The sequence below is a fragment of the Delphinapterus leucas genome, chromosome 11 (assembly GCF_059928025.1).
Source record: "Delphinapterus leucas isolate spDelLeu-1000000601 "Yukka" chromosome 11, BTC_Dleu_Yukka2, whole genome shotgun sequence".
NCBI classification, from domain to species: Eukaryota; Metazoa; Chordata; class Mammalia; order Artiodactyla; family Monodontidae; genus Delphinapterus; species Delphinapterus leucas.
Genome location: NC_143139.1, coordinates 97,211,427 through 97,236,746, shown reverse-complemented (window position 1 = coordinate 97,236,746; position 25,320 = coordinate 97,211,427). Strand labels below are relative to the sequence as shown.

Below are 25,320 nucleotides of genomic sequence, written 5' to 3'. Positions count from 1 at the left end.
GTTCCCACGCACGTGAGTGTGTTTTTGGGGTAAGGCCCCGAGGACTCGCCGCAGACGGGCTCTGAGCTGACTGGGGACAGGTTTCGGGGTCCCTGATGCTGTGGCCCCAGTGGTGAGTCTGTGTGGAAGGCCCGGGGCTTGCTTGCTTGTTTTCCCTATTTTTATTTATTATCTTTTGGCTGCACCGAGTGGCATGTGGGATCTTAGTTCCCTGGCCAGGGATTGAACCTGTGCCCCCTGCAATGGAAGTGTGGAGTCCTAACCACTGGACTGCCAGGGAAGGCCCAGGGGCTTTCTTTAAACTCTTAAAGTGTCTGTGACCCCAAGAGGGTGAAGACCCACCCACTGTCCAGGTCTGTGCCTCGAGGCTGACATGAAGCAAAGCTCTGCAACGGGCGGGAGCAGAGAGAGGCCCAGGCGGGCCCAACCTCATCCCAGCACCTCCTCCAGGGGCTTCTGGAAGCCCCTCCGATGCCCCCCCTCAGGCAGAATCAGAGGCAACTTGGGTTTTGCCATGTGACCCCGGGCCAGCCACTTGCCGGCTCAGGGCCACAGCCCCACCCCATCAGGACATTTGCAGCTGGGCGTGGGAGGGGCCTCACTGCATCCCGCTTGGGAGTGGCAGTGCCCAGGATCGGGTGTAGAGGGAACATCCACAGGCCCCAAATGTCATTCGGGGTGGAGGGCCCCGAGCCGGAAATTGTGAAGGAGGGAGGGAGGGGCCTCAGCAGGACAGACCCCCGCTCCACCCCTGTGCCCTCTGGGCCAGCAAGCACCCTGACACCCAGACAGGGTGACGTCCTCAGGGGCAGGGTCCAGTCAGCCCTCGGGGGTGCATGGGGGCTGATCAGGACCCAGGCCTCCTCACAGAGGCCCCCCACCTCGCCCCAGACCTACTGTGGTTTGCGGATGGCATAGGGGTCATAAGTAACAGCTCTGTGACCTGGGGCAGGGCCGAGAAATGGGGGTGAGGCCCCCTTCCTGGGAGGGTCGCTGAGATGAATGAAAGTCCACCTGGAGTGCCTGGAACAGTGTCCGGCAGGGAGTAGATGCTCAAGAAATGGTAACTGATGGTGTGCCGGTTATTGTTACTGCTGCTGTTTCTTTTTCAGCATTGTACGGAATCATTTTGTTTATTTTTTATTATCCTTTTAACATTTTTTAATTAATTTATTTTGGAGTATAGTTGCTTTACAATGCTGTTAGTTTCTGCTGGAGAGCAAAGTGAACCAGTTACACGTATACACATATCCCGTCTTTTTTGGATTCCCTTCCCATTTAGGTCACCACAGAGCATTCAGTAGAGTCCTCTGGGCTATACAGTAGGTTCTCATTAGTTACCTGTTTTATACATAGTAGTGTATATAGGTCAATCCCATTGTTATTACTATTACTATTGTTGTTTGCCAGGAAATTTGCTGGAGATGCAGAAATGAATACTTCGTGGTTCCTGCTCTCTGGAAGCTTATGGGCTAGTGGCCAAGACACATACATGTATAATCAAGGATAGGAAGTCCTATAACAGGGCAATAGTGATTTTAATAACAACAACAACAGCAATAATAGTAGCCAGTATTAATGCTGTTGAGAGCATGCTATGTAATGGTCCCTATGCTAGGAGTTGTACCTGGATTTTGCTTAATGCTTGCAATAACTCTATGAGGTAAGTAATATTGCTACCGCCTTTTACAGATGAGGAAACAGAGGCTCAGAGGTGGAATGACTGACCCAGGGCCCACAGCCAGCAAGAGGTAGAGCCAGATCTTGAACCCAGGCAGTCAGATTCCTTCTTCACCAAGGGAAAGGCCACCTCAGTTGGGGAGGAGGAAAGGAGGTCAGGGAGGGCTTCTCAGAGGAGGTGACATTTTCTTGGATTTACACATGCACATCTTAGTTACCCCACCTCCCCCCTGGAGGCAGGTACACAGGTGGGCTGGTCCACATCTCTGTCCCCAGTGTGCAGCGCAGGCCAAGGGGATTCGGTGACTCTGATGAAGGAATGCGTGACGAGCCTCAGCCTCACCTCGGGCCTCGTTGCCAGCCTGTCTTGCTCACCAGGGCAGCCAGCCTCGCAGCAGGAGAATCGGGTCCCAGCCCCAAGGCAGGGTCGGTCCCCCAGGGACCAGGAGAGGGCAGCCCCACCAGCAGTGTGCTGTGAGGACAGGACTGTGCTGGGAAGGGGTGACCTCTCTGCTGGACGGCTTCCCTGGGGCCTGACAGGAAGAAGCCAGAAATGCGTGTTTAACTACCCTGTGTACGATAGAGAGCTAGTGGGAACCTGCGGTACAGCACAGGGAGCTCAGCTCCGTGCTCTGTGATGACCTACATGGGTGGGATGAGGGTCGGGGGGAGGGAGGTCCAAGAGGGAGGGGATATGTGTATACAGAGAGCTGATTCACTTCATTGTACAGCAGAAACTAACACAACATCGTAAAGCAAAAAAAAAGGAAATGCGCGTTTACAACAGGGTGGGGTCCACATGCAGCTCCCACCCCAGCTGCCTCCACCACCTTGGTCAAGCCCACCTTCCACAGACTGTCAGATCAGCCCTGCCCCGTCACTCCCTCGGCCCCCTGGCCACCATTATCACCAGCCCTTTCCACTCACCGTGAATGTCTGTGCGTGATGGCCCCCAGCCCTCGTCCTCAGTGTGACTGCAGGGCTCACCTTGGTGCCAGCCATCAGCCCGCCAGGTGACGGGGTGGGGGGTGGGGCTGGGCCCAGGTGGGGGTGGTGCAGAGATGTCAGAACCCATGTGTGTGTTGGGGTGGAGGTTGCGCAGGGACCACGGGGTTTGGGGAAAGGGCTTCTGATGCGGTCCCCGCCCGCCCCAGCTTAAAATCCAATTTAAAAAATTGGAACCATGTACGGTACACTGAAAAGACTGGAATGTGTGTTTCCACAATGTGTGTTGGCACACAGACACAGAATTTTACTTTCAAAAACCCCTCGTATCTATTTAAAGTGACCTGGAGGCATTTTCAATGACAGCAACAGGCTCCCCTTGAAGAAACTTGGAGGAGAGCTGCAGAGGAAAGAGGAGGCAAAGCCAGCCTTGAGAACACGCGCCCCGCTTTGAAAAAATCGGAGAAGAATCCCCGCCAACGGCAAAGCTTGGAGCAACTCTGAATGGTGGTCGCTGTGATGATGGGTCTTGGAAGAAGGAAAGCCTTCACAGACCAGCCTTCAGGAGGGGCACGCTGAGCCGGAACAGCTGGCCTGCTTTCTGCAAGAGAAGGCAGCTGACTCGCACCAGAAGCCCTGGGCTGACCCAGCTGGCAGGACACAGATGTGAAGGATGAGGTCATCTGAGACAGCAGCACATGAGTAGCTGCCCCAGGGAGCATATAGAGCCTCAGGGAGCACGAGACCCCCTGGGCTGGAGTTTCTGGTAAGAATCTGTCTCCAGAAACAGTCCTGAGATGGGGCGGGCCTGCCCTGTTACCCAGAGAGGCCGGAGGGAGAGGAGCTGCAGGCACGGCCACCTCCTCTGTGCCTGAGATTCATAAACACTCAGGAGGACGGAGCAGGGCATGTGGCTCCCTGGGTCCCTCAGGGAAGGCGGGACAAGGCTGGGATTGGCGCCAGCATCTGGGTGTCCTCAGGGATCAGTGGTCATCACACAAGAATTCACCAGATTAGTTTACTTCTTAAAAGCAGGAGTAAAAGCCAGGGACCGCAGGAAACCAACTCAAAGGATTCTTATTTATTTATTTATTTATTTTATTTATTTATCTTTGGCTGCCTTGGGTCTTCGTTGCTGCGTGCGGGCTTTCTCTAGTTGTGGAGAGCGGGGGCTACTCTTCGTTGCGGTGCGCGGGCTTCTCATTGCGGTGGCTTCTCTTGTTGTGGAGCATGGGCTCTAGAGTGCAGGCTCAGTAGTTGTGGCACATGGGCTCAGTAGTTGCGGCTCACCGGCTCTAGAGCACAGGCTCAGTAGTTGTGGTGCACGGGCTTAGTTGCTGTGCGGCATGTGGGATCTTCCCGGACCAGGGCTCGATCCCATGTCCCCTGCATTGGCAGGCGGATTCTTAACCATTGCACCACCAGGGAAGCCCGTCAAAGGATTCTTGACCTCTGCCAAGGAAGACCACAAGAGATAAAGGTCGTTCCCCAAATAATTCACTGGGGAGATGGGGGAGGGCGGGGCAGCCTGGCTGGCAGGGCTCTGACAGCAGTAGACACTGGAGAGAGGATGGCTGGACTGGGGAGCAAAGAGGCGGGACCACGATTGAGAAGGGAGGGTTGGTGGGGCGTGGTGACCAGCCTCCGGTGCTCTGTGGATGCGCTACTGTACAAGACTGGCCTCCTGGTGACTATCTCCGGGAGACCTTGGACAGTCACCCCAAGGTTTGCAAAATCCAGTTCCTGAAGCACAAAATACACAGAAACTCAGCCTGACACCCAGGCCTCCTGCCGCCCCACCCCCCCTCCTGCCCACACGGGCTACACTGGATTCTCATCCTTCCCTCCTCCCTGCCCCAGTGCCTTTGCTCATGCTCTTCCCTCTGTGCCTGTCCTCTTTTCCCTACCTGATGAATCCTTGCTCAACCTCCAAGGCCCAGCTCAAACACTGCTCTTCATCTGGAATTCCTGGACATGTCTCCATGGAACGGCTGGCCCCTGAACTCCACCCTTCTGAACCCACACTGGCCATCCCAGCCCATCCCAGCCCATCATTCCTGCTTGTGTGTCTTCCTCCATGGATGGTGGACTCCCTGGGGGCAGCCACCCACTCACTCCTCTCAGAGACACCAGGGGTCTAGGAAGCAGTACGTGCCAGGAGATGTCAATTTCTTTCTTTCTTGGGTTCTAGACCTGCACTGTCCGACGTGACCACTGCCAGCCACTTGTGCTACTGAAAATGGCTTGCTGAAAATTTAATGTCCTAATTGAGATGTGTTTTAAAAGCAAAAGGTTTAGAAGGCTTAGGGGAAAAAAAGAATAAAATCTCTTATTAATTCTTGTTTATATTTATTGCAAGTTGAGGCGATAATATTTAAGATATATTGAGTTAAATAAAATACATTATTAAAAGTAATCTTACCTCTCTCTTTTTACTTTTTTTTTTTAACATCTTTATTGGAGTATAATTGCTTTACAACGGTGTGTTAGTTTCTGCTTTATAACAAAGTGGCATTTAAATGGCTGGAAACTGCCTGTGAGACTTCAGTATGATAAGGTTTAATAAAGGCTGATGAGACCCTGGGCCACATTAACAGAAGCAGAGTGTCCATAATGAAGGAGGTAAGTCAGCACTACGGCTATCCCAGGAGCAGGAGTTTCTGTGCTGGGTCCTGCATCTTAGGGGGGCACTGACCACCTGGAACACACTCAGGAGACCCACCCAGACATGGACTGAGACGCAGTGGTAGAAGGACCTGTTTGAGGTCCTGGGTACCTGTCTCTGCAAGGCTGTCCCTGGGCAGGAGTGAATCTGTTCTGAGGCCTCCGAGGGCTGAGCTGGAACCAGCAGCGGCAGGTGTGGGGAGTTAGACTCTAATAGATTTCTCTCACGGGAAAGAGGGCTCCTTTATAAGCAGGAAGTTCCCCATCCACAGGGGTGCTCAAGCAAGGCTGGATGACCAACTGGGATAATGTTAAGGGGACTGGAGCATGAGCTGGGTCCCTGGATCTCAGAGTCCCTTGGGGTTTCAGGCAGAGCTTCTCCGGGGCCCAGCATGGCTATGCCTGTGGGGTAAGGTGGTCCTGGGCTTTGTCTGATGTGGTCCGATTCCTCCCCAGGGGCCAGAGTCAGCCGGGACCTCTGATTGCCCCCAGCTGGGGCCCATTCTAGAGACAGCCTGGGGTTACTTGCCAGCAGCCTAGGTGAGTCGGTTCAGGACAGTGTGAGCACCGAGCCCCACAGTCTCTGAGGCAAGGATGCTGCTGACTCAGGCTTCCCAAGGCAGCTCAGTTCCTGAGCGGGAGAGAAGGGCAGACAAAGAGCCCAAGAAAAGTAGAGTCCAACCCCAGAGCAGTGCCGACAGAGAGATTCAGTGGGTAAATAATAGGATTATTTGCTCACGCACAAGGCATGTCTGGATGGAAGTTCTTCTTATGGAAATTTTCAAGTATAGACCCAAGTGGAGAGGTTAGTACGATGGACTTCATGCACCGTCACCTGGCTGCAGCCGTGAGCCATGCACGTGTCCTGATGGGGCTGTGTCTGGGAGCAGGTTAGGGGAGCCAGGTTCCATTTATAGAAGCCACGCTCTGTTCTGCTCATGAGAAATTTTAAACAATAGTGAGGAAGTGGGGCAGGAAATCCCCCCCGGCCCAGTGGGGTCAGCACCTTGCTGTGTGGGGTGGGGCACGTCACTCTCTGGGTCTCACCTACCTCAGCTAGAAATGGGGGGCCTGACCTAGACGTTTCCCAGACACCAGAGACATGCCTGGAGCTGAATTCATCACCTGTCCCAAGTCTGCTCTGTCTCCCAGATCCCCATCTCAGTCCATGACACTGTTGTCTACCCAGTCACACAGAGCAGAAACCTGGGTGTCATCCAGATTGCTCCCCCCCCCCCAGTCTCTTCAGTCATGGGTCCTGCCTCTCCTCCCTCCTGAATGTCTTCCACTCTGGCCATCTTAATCCCAGCCCCACTACCATCACCGTCCCTGTTGCCTACTACACTAGTCCTAGCCTCCAGTTGCACCACTTTTATTCTCCTACCCAGAAGCCATGTCCAGGGGGGATCACACTTACATTAAGATCTGGATTTTGATGCCCAAACCTCTATCTGCTTGATTTAGAGGACAGTTCATTTCCCCAAATATTTATGAGATCCTCTGTGGGTACTTATACCCCTCAGAGTCAGTCTCCACAACAACCTTGTGGAGGGACAGGTGTGATCATGACACCTGTGCAGGCTGGTCTCCTTAGGTTAAGGGTATCAGCTGCTGTGGATGGCTGAGTGAAGGGTCCACATTGCTGTTGCTTCCCAGCCTTCTCAGATATAATCTGAGACTGGACCCCAACTTGGGGGGCAGGGAGAGACCAAAGAAAGAGGTAGGCCACTCCAGATTGATACGTGGCAGGTTTAATAAGCAAGGGTACTTACTTACAAGGCTTGCCTTGGGCAGCTGCAAGATAAGTAGGTTTCCACAGGCACCCACCAGAATCTTAAAGTTTATATAGAGGCCTCAACTGGGCTTAGTCACGAACCCAGTCCAGATAGCTCAGCACCATCAACACATTTCTAATTCAAGGCCGATTCCTTGGAGCCCAAGGTAATCTACGGATTCATTTCAATGCAATCCCTATCAAAATACCAATGGCATTTTCACAGAACTGTATAAATATGTGCGTTTCACAGAACAAATAATTTTAAAATTTGTATGGAAACACAAAAGACACCAAATAGCCAAAACAATCTTGAGAAAGAAGAACAGAGCTGGAGGTATCATACTCCCTGACTTCAAACTATACTACAAAGCTTCTGTCATCAAAACAGTATGGTACTGGGACTTCCCTGGTGGTGCAGTGGTTAAGAATCCACCTGCCAGTGCAGGGTACACGGGTTTGAGCCCTGGTCCGGGAAGATCCCACATGCCGCGGAGCAGCTAAGCCCATGCACCACAGCTACTGAGCCTGCGCTCTAGACCCTGTGAGCCACAACTACTGAAGCCCGCACGCCTAGAGCCCATGCTCTGCAACAAGAGAAGACATTGCAATGAGAAACCTGCACACCACAATGCAGAGTAGCCCCTGCTCGTCGTAACTAGAGAAAGCCCGTGGGCAGCAACAAAGACCAAACACCGCCAAAGATAAATAAATAAATAAACACTAAAAAAAAAAAAAAAAAAAGACGTGACCGCTAGCTGACCTGCGAGCTGGACCCGGGCAATTGGAGGCTCCCACCCCCTTTCCTGTCCTTAGAATATGCCTTCTGCTTGCCCTCCCAGCTCCCAGAAGCTGCTCCAAGGATACAGCCTTTTATGTTTTCCTTTTTTCATTGAAGTACAGTTTATTTACAATATTATATAAATGATAGGCGTGCAATATAATGATTCACAATTTTTCAAGGTTGTACTCCATTTAGAGTTATTATAAAATATTGACTATATTCTCTGTGTTGTACAATATATCCTTGTAGCTTATTTATTTTATATATAGTAATTTGTACCTCTGAAGCCCCTACCCCTATCCTGCCTCCCCTGGTAAATCCCTCCATCTCTGCTCCCCAGGGGCACCAGCGTTCTAGTTCCTTGTGGATCTTCCCAGAGAGGTTCGATCCTTATAGTCTCATGTGTTTATATCCCCTATTATCCTCCTTTTTAAAAAAAATCACCCAGGGGGTGCAATCCTATGCACACCACAGTGCCACGCTTCTCCCTCAAAGGCATGGCCCTTGCTGGTCCACGTACATCTGCTCCTCTTGCAACAGCCAGAGACTCTCTGATGCTGCGTCTGCCTCTGATGAGTTTGGTTCTTTCCTGTGCTTTGTTTATTGCGTCTTTTTAAATCTTTCCTTCTATGGTCTGGGTTGTTCTTTGCTGCGTACGTGTGTGACCCTTCTGATGATTTGGAAGGCCCATGGTCTGCTGGCAGTGATACAGGTAGGCATTATCAGCCCCAATCTGGTGAGGAAACAGGCTCAGAGAGGGGAAGTGACTTGCCTGTGGGGGCCCAGCCTGGGAGGTCTGAGTTGGGACACAGCTCAGGTGTGCCGCCCCGGGCTCCAATCAGCTCCACATCTACAAGCCCTCTACCGAGACAGCAGCAGGACCTGGTGGCAGGGGCGGGGTGGGGGGCTGGGTTCAGCCAGGCTGAAGGGATCTGGAAGCACATGGGGGCGTTCTGTCTCGGAGGAGCTGGGTTCACACCTGCAAGAGTGGGACGGCAAGGCGCTCGGGGGAGGTTTGTGAGCCGCCTTGCCATGTGCGTGGGAGGCTACGGGTGATGGGGTGAGAGGTGATGAGGCCCCTGCCTGCTGGGTCCCAGGGAAGGAGGGAAGAGGTGAGATGATTGAGGAGACTGCAGCGAGACAGTGCGGGAGGCTCAGTGATGCTCCATTTCTGGCACTGGGAGAGGATGAGAGGGAGTGGAGAGGTGGCGGACGGAGGTTGCTGTAGGTCATCGAAAATTCCAGGCTGGAGGTGCAGCTCCAAGAGGGACGGGGTGGGTGTGTCAGGAGCTGGGGGTGGGCTGGGCGAGGGCTGTCTCCTCCAGGGAGAGATGTGGGGAGAGGACTGGGTGCTGACCTGGGGCCAGGAGAAGGACATGCCTCTCTGTAGGGGTCTCACTTTGCCTGGTCCTGTGCTGGAAACAGGCGCTTGACCCCGGCTGGCCCATCCTGGAGTCTATTCAGCAGGGGCTTGTGGGCGCCCTTCTGCGTGGGACCAGGCACCTGGCAGGGCACAGAGACACGTGCTCTCAGTCGCCTGCTCTATGGCCTGTGCTGCCCACCAACGGGCTCTGCCCGCCCCACCCCTGCCGTCCCGCCGGCGCACAGAGGTGGCCCTGCTTCAGCCACACCTCTCCTTACAAGCACGTTGCCATTGGCCTTGACGGCTGGTGAGACTGAAGGGCTCTGTCCCGGCCCTTCTTCCTCCTGCATCCCTGAGGCCTCCTAAGCCAAGCTCCCCGTGGTGCGTCCCACCACAGGGAGGGGGTGGTGGTGACGGTGACCTCACCATCTTTCATAAACAGGCACTGGCCGGTTGGAGGCAGCATTGCTATTCCCTTTCCACAGATGCAGAAACAAGCTCCCAGGGGGGCAGTGCACGCGCAGCCCTGCTGAGCCCGGCCTTCCACCCCGACCCGCCCGCATTCCGCTCAGGGTGAGGGAGGCTGGAGCCAGAGGGGGAGCCCAGGAAGCTGAGCCTGGCCATCACCTGCCGCGGACACCTTCCTGGAGCCTTGGGCCTTGGGTCCCAGAGGGCAGACCTGTGCGAGGGGGGCCCGACTGTCATCTGTTCTGACACAGCCTGGGCCCCGCTGCTGACACCCATGCTCTCTGCCCAGACCCCTGTGCACTCTTGTCCTCCCCACTAAAGCCCCACTGACCTCAGTAGCCTCATCTGGAATCACTGCCCTCCACGCCTCTGGTCCATCCCAAGGGCCCCTCACTGAGTCCCGGACACACCTTATGCTTTCCCACCTCTGTGCCTTCGCTCTAGAAAGTCCCTCTTGAATCTCTGCCTCCCACCATCCTCCCTCCCTTCAAGGCCCTGCGCTAACCCCTTCTCCAGGCAGCCTTCCCTGACTGGTTCCCTTTCGGGGGTGAGCACAGTGAGGGAAGGGCAGGGTGCAGGGAAAAGGGTGCTGGGTCTGGGCCAGCCTAGGCTTCCCCAAGAGACCCCAAGACTGCAGCCACTCCGTGTTCACATTTCTGGGTTTTGCCTTCAAGATTCCATCTAAAACACCCTCCTGCTCTCTCAGGATGAAGCTCAGACACCCCGTCTGCTGCTGTATCTCATCATCAACCTCAATTTCACCTCCAGGACTTGCCCTTGTCCCCATTTCTTTCATCAAAAAAAAAAAAAAAAATCACATCGTGGATATATTTTACAAGTCCTCATAAGTCGTTTTTTTTTTTTTTTTTTTTCCCGGCCACGCTATGTGGCTTGTGGGACCTTAGTTCCTGGACCAGGGATTGAACCCGGGACCTTGGCAGTGAGAGCTCAGAGTCTTAACCACTGGCCCACTAGGGAATTCCCCCATACAGTCTTTTTGGATGGAGGTGGGGCACAAGAAATAAAGGAAGGAAGGAAGGTTGGCTTTGGTGCTTAGATCTATCAAATGGGTGTTACTGTCCACTCAGAGCCCCAGCTCTCGTCTCAGGGGAGTTCCCCGGGCCAGGAGTCCCCTTTGTTCCATCTTGGGTGGGGGGCAGGGTCAGGTAGCTGCTCCTGGCCCCTCCTCAAGGCTGGGGCTGGGGTATGGAAGTGTGGTCAGCGCCCCAGCTATATGACGAGAAGCAGTGGCACCTGGCACCCTAAGAGTGGGCTTGGTTGGGGGTGGGAGTGCAGGCTGAAGCTCTGGGTCACCGCACTCAGAAGTCCTCCCCGTCCCAGGGCTGTCATGTGGGGACCTGCCCTGCTCACCGGACAGTCCCGGGCCCCCTGAGGCTGACCTGTTAGCAGGGTCACCCCCAGGGCTGGTTTCCCCCCTTTTGGGGGCCGAGTCTTGGTGATGCTGTGAAGAGTTGGTCCCCTCTTCCCTTGCAGGATTAGGGCAGCATTTTGGGGGCAGCCCAGGCCTGGAGGCCCAGCCCCCTGGCCCAGCTTGGCCCTAACTGGCTGTGTTACTTGGGCAAGCCCCCTGGCACCTCTGGGCTCCAGTCCCTTCATCTGTGAAAAGGGATAATAATCCTGCCTCATAGGATTGGGGGCTGCATGGGAAAAGACTTTGCTCAGTGCCTGGCCCTGGAAAGGCACCCGAGGGGGGACCTTCCACCCTTGGTCTCCTGAGGACAAATAAGGAGGTTGGACCCTGTGTCCTGAAGGAGGCCTGGAGAGCCATCCCAGCCCCTGCCCGCTTCTCCATGGGCCCCTGCTGGTCTCTGTCTGTCCCTCCGCCCTTCACACACCGAGCAGCGGGGGCTTTTGGACAGCGCTGCCGGCCCCTCAAGTCCCATTTGTCTGGAATAGCTCGGACTCCAATGTCTTACAGGCAAAGCCTCAGAGCTGGTCGTCTGAAGTCTTTTTATAAATACTCTGTGCAAATCATTCTCCTGGACTTCTTAAAGTGGGACTTGGGTGGACTCTCTTGTCCCTATGCCTGCCCCCCAGGCCCACGGCCCTGTTGCCTCTGGACTTAGTCAGGACCTGCTGTGCCCAGGCTCCATGCTGGGCATTGGGCACATGGAAGGGAACTGGTGGAGGCCCCAGACCTGGGTCCACACCATGCAAGCCTGTGATGGAGGTAAACAGATCGCTTTGGACACGCAGGGACAAGCATTTTCCAGTACTTGTTGTGACCAATACACTGCTCACCTTTACCCAAGTGTTGCTGAATTCACAGCAGCTCTTGGTCGTTCGGTATTTTCTCCATCAGTGGATGCTAAAACGACAATTGCCAGGCGACTCCCCAGGTGTGTGTGTGAAGTGAGACCCTCATTCTTGAAAAGGTTGAGGTCTATGATGTAGCTCAATTTCCCCGACTTACAGGTGGGGAAACTGAGGCCCAGAGAGAGGCAGTGACTTGTCCCAAGCCTCAGTGGCAGAGCCCACTCCAGAACCCAAGTAGGCTGGCATCCACTTGTCAAATCTGGGTCTTGGGTCCTGGGTGAAATGCTCCTGGAAGATCCTGGCCCATCCCCAGGATGTGCACATGGGCACAAAGTACTGGCACCTAGAGGATACAGACCAGGGATGGTTGCTAAACATCCTGCAATGCACAGGACAGCGGCCCTTCCCCCAACAGAGAATTCTCCAGCCCCAAACATCACTAGTCGCTAGCGTCAGGGTCTCTGTTAAGCATCTTTTTCACTGCAGGACTTGTCAGAGCCTCTACTGGGAAGAGTAGACAATGTTTTCCAAGTGGGGAGAGAATCAGGATTTCTTGTTTGAGGTACCCGTGGTAGGACCAGTGTCCAGGGAACGCACTTTGGGAGACATAACTAGATTCTCGGTGGGGAATTCCTAGATGTTGGTTGAAGGAGAAATGGTACTTGATGCCTGTCTGTCCTTGGGGGAAAGGTTTCTGTAGCAGTCCTGAGTCAGCAAGGGTCCTGTCAGTAGGAAGAGGAGGGAGGGTGTCAAGATGAACCTGTGTTCAAATCCCCCTTTCTTTTTTTTTTGCTGTGCCTCACGGCTTCCGAGATCTTCCTTCCCCCACCAGGGATCGAACCTGTGCCCCCAGCAGTGGACGTGTGGAGCTCTAACCACTGGACAGCCAGGGAAGTCCCTCAGATCCCTTCTTAACTTTGAGAATTTGGCTGGGATGTGGCGACGCCTCCCTGGCCCTCAGCCCCCTTCCCTGGACACAGCACTCCTGATACCCACCGGCGCAGGCTGCTCTCGGGTTAGACACCACGCCCAGGGCAGGTTCTGAACAATTGTGTTGCCACTGACTTTTTTCCCCAGGCCTTGGTCTGCACCTTATCCTTCCCTTTCTACTGTGGGATGATTCCCCCCGAGTTCAGAGGGGAGGTAAGTGCGCTTCGGGGGCTCAATGACCGGGCCCTGCCTTGTGCTCTGGGCCACCCGGGTCCCTACTGCTGAGAGGTGTGTGGGTGGAGAAAACAGTGCTCCTGGAAGGCTTACTGTGTACCAGGGCCCCTCCCCCACTGCTCCCGGGGTGCTCAGAGCATCCTGGACTGGGGTCCACCTAGTGGTTTGGGGCAGCTAGAGGTGACTGGCTGCAGCCTGTTTCCTGGGGTGGCTTCGTAGCCGAGTGGGCGGAGGGCACCCTGAGGGCAACACGGCCGCCTGAATTGCAGGGCTACATCGACGGCGCTCTGAGCAACAACTTGCCCTTTGTGGACTCCCCCTCCACCATCACCGTGTCTCCCTTCCACGGGACAGTGGACATCTGCCCCCAGAGCAGCTTGGCCAGCATGCATGAGCTGAACGCCTTCAATGCCACCTTCCACACCTGCACCAAGAACTTCTTCCTGGGGGTCACCTCCAGCCCCGAGGTAGGTCGGGACCCCGTGAACGGCCTTGAAGGTGTTAGAGGTTTGGCTATGACCTAGTGCCCGCTTGAGTCAGACTCTGTGCCCCTGAGCCCTCCCCACAGCCTCAGGGCAGTCAGGACACATGTCCTGAGTCTCACAGCCAAGCCCTTGAACTCAGCCTGGGCTCCAGCTGCATCCTTACTCGTCCCCCACTTCAAGGCAGTGCACCAAGGCCAACTCTGCTGAACTTCGGTTTAAGCCAGGCCTCTGCTGATGCTCTTGTGGGTCAGGCTCTGTGACAAGGTACTGTTGTCACCTCAGTTTCTTGGGGGAGGATACCAAGGCTCGGAGAGGTTAAGCAACTTCTTCAAAGTCACATAGCCTGGAAGCAGCAGAGCCAGGCTTCAAATCCTCAGCTAGCTCAGACCCACGCTCTTAAATGCTGCCCTAGTCAGTGGCCAAATTGACCTTCTGTATGGTGGCAAGGCACAAGCACAGAAAACGATGGACAGTAGACCCACATTTCCTGCTTTTTGCCCCTTGGTATTTCTGGAAGTATTTCTTGCCAACAGTTTACCGTCATCACACGTTCCTCCACCCCAATCACATCCTGGCCCTCCCCTATTCCTTCACACCTCTTATGGTCCTGCAGTATTTTGTAATTTATGAAACAAGGTCCTGTTCATTTAAGCTGATCCTCCCTGCGCCCATGGGGTGGACAGAAAATCTCAGCCCTATTTTATAGACAAGGAAGGCAAGGCTCTCAGAAAGACAGTGGGGACGTCTGGAGGTCACACAGAAAGGGAAGGCAGAGCTCCTTCCTGGACCTGAGGGTACTTTTCCCCCACGAGTGGGACTCTGTCTGAGACACACAGCGCTGGGCCCTGGCACCCCTCTGCCATCTCAGGCTGGTCCTGGCAGTTCTGGCAGTGAGCATCAAAGGGCAAAGGGAACCACCATGTACTGATCTTCAGGGAACCAGGAATCTCTGGCTAGGCCTATTTCTCAGGGGATGGAACTGAGGCCAGAGAGTAGCGTCTGGAGCAAGAGTCCGCAGCCAGGGAGTCTCAGAGCCAGAAAGTGAACGAGGCTGCGGGGAAGAAGGCCACTCAAGCAGATCTGCTCCACCTGAGGTCCTGGGACCCTCTCTGCCCAGTGCTGGGCAGGGACCCTCAGGGTCCTTGAGCCCTGCTGAGGGGTCTCTTGGGAAGCATAGGCTGCCCTGGGATCACTTGCAGTTGAAGATGAGTCTCTGGCCTGTGACCACCAACTCGAGGGGCAGGTCCAGGCCTTCCCCATCCCACCCTGACCTGTGTGTTGGCAGGGAGTGGCCGACAACTGCAGACAAGGCTACCTGGACGCCCTGAGGTTCCTGGAGAGACGCGGTAGGTGGCAGCCTCCACAGTAGCTGGGGATCGCCCCCCACATGAGTGCCAGGTGAATCCCGTGTTTCAGCTGTTTGAGTTTTTAGCGACCTCGGCTCACTCATTCTCTTCCTTGGCGTCTGCTCTATGTTTGGCCTGAGCTGGGGACACAGAGAGGAGTCACACGTGTGTCCTACTCTCAAGCTGCCCACCACCTGGTGCGAGGGAGACAGATCCAGAGAGAGCATTTCCCCAGGGTGATGGAGGGATGCTCAGGGCCGTGAGAGCCCAGCGGGGGCACCTAACCCAGCCCAATGGGTTAGGTGGGCAAGGAGGGCTTCCTGGAGGTGGTGACATATAAGCTGGGTTTTAACTAGTGATGAAGACTATAGAGAGATTGAGGATGGAAAGGAAGAGGGCACTCTAGGCAGAGGGAAGAAGGGCAAGCGCAAAGGAACAGAGCTTGGTACCTTGAGGGCACATACCTCAGTGGGGCTGCAGGAGAGCCTGTGTGTGTGTGTGTGTGTGTGTGTGTGTGTGAGTGACAGAGCACTGGGTGGGCCAGAGAGGTTTTCTTAGCTGGAGAGCTTGGATGTCATCCCACAGGGCAATGCTCTTCAAGGTGGAAGAACTGAGATTTGAACTCAGGCCGTCTGGCTCCAGAACCCTTGCCCTGACCCCTACTCTACAGCCCCAAACACACAGCAGCTGGAAGCATTTGCTGAGCACATAATATGTGCCCAGACCTGGGCTTGAGCTTTACATATTTATCACATTTAATTCCAGACCTGGGCTTGAGCTTTCTATATTTATCACATCTAATTCTCGGAACAGCCGTATGCAGTAGGTCTTAATTTCCCCCTTTCCCAGGGAGGGAAACCAAGCATGGAGCTGTTAGGTCACAGAGCTATAGCAGGTGGTGACCACAGGATCTGAACCTTGGGCTGAGTCTTCAGGGCCTGGGGTCTGTTAACCACTAGCAGGTGCGTAGGAATCAGGGGGCAGGGCAGGGCCGGGGAGCACAGGACGAAGTCATTCAGGACAAGCCACGGGTCCATCCCTCCTGTGGCAACCGGGTCCCCAGAGCTGGGGAGGCCACTGTCACCGGGAGGCTCCAGATGTGCTGACCTGTTGTATCCTTCCTCTCCCCGATCCAGGACTCATCAAGGAGCCAGTGCTGTGGACGTTGGTATCTAAGGAGCCCCCAGCCCCAACTGATGGGACCCGGGATGCTGACTGTGACAGAGGCCAGTGCCCAATGTGCCGGTCAGGGATGTGCTCGACTTTGAGCAGCTCTCCCCAGAGCTGGAGGCTGCTACTGCCCCTCCCGTCCTATACTTGCTCACCTACCAGGTGCCCTGCACGCAGGGGCCCAGGGCCAGGGACCCTGCCCTGAAGGTGCTCATGGTCTGAAAGAGGACAGGACTCATTTGTCGACAATCTAAGTGCTAGGCGTGGTGCTGGGGCTCCTTTCATGTTGCCCCCTTCACTCCTCACCACAACTGGGGGCCCGTTTTCCTTAGCCCATTTCACCGATGAGGAAACCGAAGCTCAGAGAGGGGAAGGGGCTCACCAAGGTCTGAGAGCCTGCAATTGGGGGATTCGAGCACATGCCTGTGTCTGAGAAAACCAGGTCTTTGCCCACTGCCCAGGGAAGGGCAAGAGGTGCTGAGGGACAGAGGAGAGGCACACACAGAAGGTTCTGGACTCTCCAGATGGAGATGGACTCATTTCATCCCCCCCCCAATAATTCTCTGAGGATGGTACTGAATTGTCCCCATTGGACAGTTGAGGAAACCATAGCACAGAGAGCTTAAGTGACTTGCCCAAGGCCACACAGCTAACAAACCATTTAGTCAGCTCTCTTGCTCCGTGACCTAAAGGTCACAATTGCCTCAACAGGAAAGGATAGGCACATGTAATGGTGGTGGGAGTGGGAGTTTGAGTGGCATCTAAGTGAGACTTGAAAGGAGGAGTTGGCCAAGCAAAAGAGGGGGAAGGTGAGCATCCAGGTAGCGGGCACAGCAGGTGCAAATGTCCTGGGTTTGGTGGGGGAGAGTTGGAGGCCCCTGTGGCTGAGGGAGGGGTGGGGTAGCAGAGATGAGCCTGGGGAGGCTGGGAGGGTGGGGCAGGCGGCCTTGAAAGCTGCAGGAGGAGAGAGATGGAGAGCCCCCGGGGTGGGGGGCGACCCCTCCTTTGCAGAGTTCGCTACTGCTCTGAACTCTGGGTCTAGTGTTTGCTGTACTTAGCCAGGAGGGGACAGGCTGACACGGTGGGAGGATGGGTGGAGAGATGATGGTGGTGGAGGCCAGAGCAGGAACAAGGGGGTGGGCAAGGGGATAAGGAGGGCACCTCTTTCTGCGCAGGACACCGCACGGGGCACGCAGAAGGGGGCCTGGATCTGCGCTGAGCCCCTGAGGCCCAAGCTTGGGGCTCTGGGACTGTGGCAGTGTCTCTGCAGCCACATGGGGGCACCAGAGAGCCTCTCAGATGGGGCCCGAGACCGACCCCGGAGGCCCCGCCCTTACACACATCCCTTGATCCTCCCCTTCCCCAGGGAGGTAGGTCCTGCCCGTGTTCCCATTTTTCAGAGGAGGTGACCTAGGCTCAGGAACAGGAAGGGACTCGTCCTAGGCCACATGGCAGGTAACGGGGTGCCGGGTCCTGGGACTGTTGTTCGTGAACCCTGAGTCGAGGCTGGTGGTGTGTGCGTGGCCGAGCCGTGGTCTGGAGGCCGGGATTCGGGCTCCGGCTCTGCCCCGGCCGGGATGCCGGGCCCTTCCACTCTGGTCCGTTAAGGGGCTGGGGGCTCGGGAAGTGGTCACGTGGTCACAGCTGCTGTTATTAATACCGCTGATGTGTTGCTGTTAGCCAGGGAAGTATGGGAGGACACTTGTCCCACCCTGGGGGCCACAGCAGACTTTCCAGAGGGGCGGGAGAGATGGAAGCAGCGTGGGGAGCCTGACAGGCCTTGGGTCCATCCTGGCCCTGCCACTTCCCGGCAATGGGCTTGGGCGAGTCACTTCTCCACTCTGAGCTTCAGTCTGCTCATCTGTGAAAGGGGCGCACTCTGTCATTTCAAAAATAACAAGGGAGCCCGGTAGGGGTTCCATAAATGCAGCTGCTTCCTCTGCAGACCGGCTGAGGGTGGGGTGTCCTTCATGGCCTGTGCGAGGTAGAGAGGGGCTCGGGCTATCTTCCCTAAGGGTGACCTTGAGGGGGTGGCTGGGGGGAGGGGTGGGCCACCACGGCCTCTCCTGTAGCGCTGAAGAAAGCCTGTCTGAGGGACTCCCGCACGTGGGCTTCCTTCTGCCAGGCGGGCCCTGGGTGGACGCTAACGTACCTTGCACACGGCCCTTTGAGTATGTCTACTTCCGGAGCAGAAGGTGAGGCCCGGCCAGGGGTCCTGGGAAGGGCCTGGCTTGTTGAGACCAGTGCCCATGGCAGGAAGGGCGGCCAGAACACTGCGGAGGCAGAGCCCGGCTGGCGTCCCGACGCTGCCTGCTGTTGGCTGCATGACCCCAGGAGTCTGGTGGTCACCCCTGCAAGACAGGACTGATGGGGAGGCAGGGTAGCAGCTGTGACCCATCAGTCCATCGGAAACAGGGCCGCCGGGTCAGTGCCTGGCCCCTCCTGCCTCTAGGATCTTTGGCCCACTGTTGCACCCGTCAGAGCCTCAGAGAAAATGTGATGTTTCTGAGGATAACTCTAGGGGCTGGTCTGCCTCAGATTAACTGTGTGGCCCGGGCCAGGTATCTTGACCTCTCTGGGCCTCAGATTCCTTTTCTACAAAACGAGGCCTTTGCAGGGCAGATTGGCTGTAGTTAGGCCCTCACTAACGGTTCTAACTCTGCTGGTTAATGGATCACTCTGCATTGTTTGTTCGTTCATTCCATCAATAGCTATTGAGGGTTTACCAAGGGCCAAGTCTGGACTGGGGGCTGGGAGGCAGCACTGACTCAGACCCAGTCCCTGGCCTTGTGGAGCTCACAGCCCACCGATCATCACACATTCACCTATGCACTCCAGCTGTGCCTAGGGATACCTAGAGAGGTCTACCCTGGCTGTGGATTCCTAGGAGAGGTCTACACTGGCTGTGAACTGGGACAGTTCACAAGAGGGACTATCTGGCCAGGAAAGGTTACCTAGGGGAGATATCTTTTGAGCTATCATCTGAAGGATGAGTAAGAGCCCTCTAGGCAAAGAAGGAAGGGAAAAGTGTTCCAGACGGATGAAAGGGCATGTGCAAAGGTCCTGGGGCAGAAGGCAGAAGGGAGTAAGGCTCATCTGAGGAACAGAAAGGGGGGCTGCTGTGGCTGGGGCCAAAATGTGGAGTGTGTACAAGGTGGGGCTGAGGAGGCTGGCAAGGGCTGAATAGGCAGGAGTCTGTAGCCAGGTGAGGGGTGTGGTCTTTATCCTGATGGTTGCATGAAGGCAGTGAAGGGTTTGGGCAGGAAAGTGTCATGGAGAGACCTGTATTTGTAAAACTTCTCTATTCCCTACAAGAAGGTCTATGACAGTGAGCCACAAGTCTCTGTCCTGCTCCATGCTGAGTTAATGACTAGGTCATTCCTGCTGTCTAAATTGCTGGTGACCCAAACCTGGGAGACAGCTTTCTGCTGACATGAATTTTTCTTATGCTGAGAGCTTCTAGACTGAAACCACAGGTTGAAATAAAAAAGGATAAATGCAAGTGCTAGCCTTTGCAGTTAAAAAAAAATCAATTTATGAGCATTGATGGGGAGGCCCGCCCAGACCGCAGGGAAATTCATATTTGGTATTTTCTGTAACCTACAATCTCAATGTGTAGGCTGCAATAATAGAGGCAGAAGGTCCAGAACAAATGAGGGGACAGTCCACTGTGACACTACACCCTGTGGACTGACTGCCCAGTTTGAGGCCCTGGTTTAGAGGCCCCTTGAAGGGCAGTACATTGGGAGGGGAGGCCCTGCAGTGTCCAGTAAGTCTGAGACGGTGCCTGGCCAGGGATCCCCTCAGCCACAGCTGGATGATGCTGCCCTCTGCTGGTCATGAGTGGCCACGGCAGCCATGGGAGGGCGCTGAGCAAGAGAGGACCAAGGTCAGATGTGTGTCTAGGAAGTTGCTGGCTGCCTAGAGGGTAGTGGATGAAGGGGCGTGGAGGATGGAGGGCAGGGGCTGGTCTGGGGAGGAGAGAGAGGAAGGGACAGAAACACAGAGGAGGTGAGGTAACGATCCTCACTTGGCTGTGAGAAACCGAGGCCCAGAGAGGTTCGCTGACCCACCCAGGTCACACAGTTGATGAACGGGGGAGCGGGCTGCACCCCAAGCCAGCCTGACCCCAAAGCCCCGCCCTTTCCACCCCTGGGCTTCCCACCTGTGCCCTGTGGAGTTGATGACCCAAAGGGCCCAGTGGCCTCCACCAAGTTCAGAATCCATGGGGGATCAGTCCCCACCCCCTCAGGCCTCTGCAGGTGCCTGTGTGTCCAACCTGCTCTGTGGTGGAGCCAACACTCCCTTTCCTTTCCTTTAGCCCTGGCGCCTCGTTGCAGGGCCCCCCGGCTCTGCTCTGGACCCGTGGGGAGGGTAGGCTTGGTGGGGCTGCTCGCTTGGGCTTGGCCGGGTGACGAAGCTGTGGCCGCCTCTCCCTCCAGGGTGGTGGCATGGCTGCCCAACATGCCGGCCGACCTGCGGTGGATGCGGGGCTTGCTGAGGAACTTGGTCCTCAAAGTCTACTCCAGGACGAAGGACCAGCTCCTCGGGCCGGGCAGGTGAGACGGGCAGACCGGGGCAGAACAGGAGTGGGAAGGGAAGGCGCCAGCTGTTTCCCCGGACGCTGGACAGGCAGTCACACCATCCGTTTCCCTGTCCATCCATCCACACAGCCCCCAGCACACGTGTTTGGTCCCTGCTGTGGGCCAGACCTGTGATGGGCTAGATGCAGCAGCTGACCCATCGCATCGGTCAGTCTGGGGGGAGTCACTCTGCCTGCTTCACAGAGACGGCCTGAGCTCACGGAGGACGAGTGGATCTCCCTGCTCTGCCAGGTCCCCACCGGTCCTTCTGCCATCCTTCCAGACATCTCCACGGGCCCTGTGTGGGGTCTGGGTTGGGGCTGCCCGCCTCTCCCCGACCTGCCCTCCCTTCTGGCTGGAGACCCCGGCCGTCCTCCCACACCCAGTGGAAATCAGTGCAGCGCTCCCAGGGAGTGGCACCCTGGAACCTTTCTGCAATCCCCACTCAGCCAGAAAAAGGGTTTATTGCAAGGCCTGGGAGAAGAGAGATCCAGGCTTCACCCAACCCCAAGCTCTGTAAACCACATTCGCCGACTTCCTCTTCCTCTGCAGCTACTGGTCACCAGCCCCCTCCAGCCTGAGGCTGCTCCTCCCAAGGACCTGGCCAAGGAGCCCAGACCCGCCCATCAGGCCTGAGGAGACCAAGTTGGACCAGCCGAGTGACTGGCCTCTCCTGAATTCCATCGTGGCCCTGGTCCTGTGCCTACATCTGCCCCGAGTCCGTGAGTCCTGACCCATCTCCTGAGCTCAGAGCCCAGCCCCTAGCCCAGGGTGGGCACTGGAATTGTCAGCCACATGGAGGACCGAGAGGACAGAGACTCTTGTCCCAGGCCTTGTGGGCAGGTGGCCTCCAAGGGCTGGAAGAGGGCCCCCGAGTCCTTCTGTAGCCCCCGCTCCAGGGGCCCCAGGTACTTCTTTTCTGGGCAAGGTGCAGCCTCAGTCCACCCCTGGTCACCATGTGCCCAGGTCACCCTGCGTCTGTGTCATCAGTGGGAGAAAGGAAGGCGGGAGGTGAGACACACATCTTGGTTCTGGAATTTCCATATGGGGAAATTTCCTCTGAGAAGAGGGCTTTGGGTGCCACTGTAGAGCTGCTTGCAGGGCACTTCACAGAAGATGGAAAAATGCCACATGCTCATATCAGATTGGGGAGCAAGTTGCAATGATGGGGTGGGGTGTGCCTCCCCTCACATCCTTTCTCTGTCCTGCACCAGCCCTCGGGAGTGACCCATGGTCTACGTCACTCTAGAAGCCTTGACCTCTGACTTCCTCTGGGTCCATTGGCAGGGAACCCCTGACTGGAGACGAGAGGGCGGGAGGAGAGAGAGGGATTAAAATCTTCTCAGAATCCCAGCTGCATGTGCTTCTGCTAGGGTTCCAAAGGCCCCAGGATGCCACCACACAGCGCTCCCCGCCCCTTGTTCCTCAGGGAGGGCTAGGGGGCAGAAGTGCCTCCAGCCCCGCCCCGCCCCCTCCCCCTCTCGGGCACAGAGGATGCTGGGGCACCACACGCCTTGGGCCTCTCCTAGGAGTGGCTGCTGTTCCTGTCCTCAGAGCAGAGCCCACACTGCGCCCCTGGCCAGGCTCTGTAGAGACGTTCAGCCCGAGGAGGGGTGGGGAGGGCGGAGAAAGGCAGGCGGGTGTGAGAGAAAAAGGAGCAAAGGGGTAAATATGTGAGCAAAAGACATATCCATCCATGCACTTGACTTACACTTAATGAGTTATAGGCTCTGGGGACACAGCTGTAAACAAAACTTACATTCTGGTTTGGGTGCAAGAGCAGATGCTAAAGAGCAAATGGGAAAATGGGAAAATAAGATCATCCCTAGGAGCGGCAGTGCTGTGAGGAGACAGGAGGCTGAGAATGACGGTGGGGAGGTTTTTAGGAGGAGCAACATGGGACCAGGTGGTCTGGGAAGGCTTCTTGGAGGAGGTGGTATTTGAGGTGAGGCCTGAGATGAGAAGTGAGAGCTGGGGAAAAGCTTTACGAGCAGAGGGAACAGCGAGGGCCAAGGCCCTGGGTTGAGAATGAAGTTGGTCTGTTCAAGAAACCGAGCAGCCAGTGTGGCTGGACCATGACAGTGATGGGGTGCACTGTGGGTGGGGCATGGAGGGCACCGTCGCCGTGATAAGGGGTTTGGATTGGGCAGTCATTGGAGGGTCGAGAGCAGAGAAACAAGAAGGTGAGTGAAGCGTGAGTGGCATCCAGGAGGGCCTGGGGGTGGGGGTGGAGGTGAGAGGGAGAGAGGAGAGGGACAGAGAGTGAGGGCCTGCAGGAGGGTCTCCAGCTCCCAACCCGTCTCCACGAGCCGAGGTGCCTGAGCTGGCCTTTTCCCCCTCCTGCTGTCAGCTGCATGGGGGCAGGCACAGATACGAACCCCTGCAGCAGGAAGGGGGCTGTCCTCCCTTGAGTCAGGTAATCTCCGGGCCCTGGTGGTGCTCTCTGACCGGGGCTGGTGTGCTTTGTCCCCACTCCCACGTTCTGGGCTTGGGATTTCCTCTGCCAATGGAGAGGGAGGCCTGGCCACGTGGGTCTCCAGATTAAGGATTTAGAGACTCAGGAGGCCTCTGAGTATATCCTTGCTCCCTTGTCCTTTGTCCCCATCAAGGACACAGGCCTCTATTCCCATGGGCATCAGGCCTCCCCTCATTACCCCCTCTCTCGTCAGTTCTTTGGGGCTTGCCCTGGGGCCACCTTTGTCCCCATTGCTTTGTTTTGTGTCTTAGATGGGGAGAGAGAATCCCACCTTCCTCTCCATCATCCTCCTTCACTCGGCAGCATGTTGTTAAATGTTCCTGGCTTACTTGGCTGAATATCTCAGTTGCTTATAATACTCTGAGAACTTCTCTTTGGTCTTTATTATTTGTGGCTCATGTGTCAAGGTCATCTATTCTCAGCTTGAAAATTGCAGAGACTTTTCACAAGCATCGCTCATGGTACTTCACAGTTCATAAGTACTTTCCTGCTTTCTCTTTTATTTCGCTCTTAGACGTTGTCTCATGTGGCTTTCGCCCATTGATCCCAGCTTTGCACTCTTGAGCCCATGGACCCTGCCTGCACCCTCTGCCTGGGGGCAGCCTGGCAGGGATGGAAAGGTGGTGACCTGGTACCTCTGAGGCTGCTCTTCCCCATGGAGAACAGCCCATGCCTTACAACCACTCCTCAGGGACATCCCCAACCCAGGCAGTCTGCTCAGTAGGCTCCAGCCCCTTGCTTGTCCAAGTCCCTCTAGGCACATGGGGTCCAGCCCTGCCCTCAATATGATATGACCAGTGCCGGGCCTGAATTGCCTTTCACCTCCCACCTCCTGGTCACTGCACCCTATTGATGTGGCCTCAGAATGAATGAGCTTGGTTTGAGCAACCCCTGTGGATTTCACCGAGCCACCATCCACCAACAGTGCTTTGCTCTTCCTTTAGCCTAAAGATGGTTCAGCTGACAAAGCAGACAGCCTAGGAGCTGATCCAGGTCAGAGCTCCCTGATGTGTTACCTTTACGGCCTCCTGACACAGCCCTGAGGTGTTACAGAGCAGAGGAGGGATCCTGGGTTCTGAATTCAGGTCGACTCAGGTTTGAGTCCCATCTCTGCAACTTAGCATTGAAGTGACCTAGGGAAATCCCCTTACCTGTCAGAGCCTCAGTTTCCCCCTGTATAAAATGGACACAACAGCATATACCTCATGGAATATTTACTTGAGAAAATTAAACGCTCCTTGCAGACTACATCATATGGTAGGGATTGCTGCTCAGAAAGGGAGAGCAGGGAGTGACAGTGCATTAGCTACACTTCTGCTTTGTGTTAGGCATCCGACTAGGAGGACCTCTGGGCCCCCTTGGTGCCTCATACTGACCCTGGGTGGGGGAGAGTCCAGACAAAAGTCAGGGGAGCTGAGATGGGGGCCAGGACCTTTATGATGTCAGAGCCCTCCCGGACCCTGCACCACGGTGTCCCATCATGTGTGCTAAAGTCATGGGGCCACCACCCTCCTCTTTCTCCTGGGGTCCCAGCCAAGGACCTCTCAGGGCCCTGGGGCCTGGTAGAGCCGTGTGGCTCCATTCTTGAGCCACGTTTCTGGGCTGGCTGCAAGCCCCCCGCCCTGGCTTTCTGAATGCCAGTTGTCTGCTGTGTGTGTCCTGATGCCTGAGGCAGATCTCTGCCCCGAGGAGCTCACATGCCTCTATTGCTATATCTGTGGAGGTAATAGGGAATCTAACCCTCACACGTGCACACCACTTACAGTTTTCAAAGCCAATCATCTCAGTTAATTCTCACAGCAACTCTGGGAGGTAAGCATTATTCTCCCCCATTTTATGGGTGAGGAAACCGAGGCACAGAGAGGTTATGTGCATTGGTAAGTGGTAGAGCTGGAAATGTCCAAGGGCGCTCCAGATAGCAGAAAGATCCCTGGAGCATCACAGCTTCATTGTGCACCTGCTCTACGATGCTGGGCGAGTTCTTTCCTCGATCAATTCCTCATTTCTTTGTCTTTAAAACCACTAGTTGGCTTCTAAGGGGCCTCCAGCTCTCCTCTGAGCCCATAACATAGACAGTTAATACCACTGTGGTCAGAGGGAAGAGAGATGATTCCAGGAGGGGATTAGCCACAGAGGAATAG

At 55.7% G+C, this 25,320-nt stretch overlaps 1 protein-coding gene across 1 annotated transcript; it reads left to right on the top strand.

The window, feature by feature from the left end:
* Window positions 1-11,863: 11,863 nt before the first annotated feature.
* PNPLA5 (patatin like domain 5, triacylglycerol lipase) lies at window positions 11,864-21,339 on the top strand. Its single transcript, XM_089921602.1, is given in 10 exon segments — window positions 11,864-11,869; window positions 12,976-13,098; window positions 13,389-13,590; window positions 14,894-14,950; window positions 16,087-16,173; window positions 16,176-16,242; window positions 18,191-18,267; window positions 18,270-18,315; window positions 20,563-20,670; window positions 21,243-21,339. Coding segments are annotated over 10 exon segments (870 nt in total).
* Window positions 21,340-25,320: the final 3,981 nt, after the last annotated feature.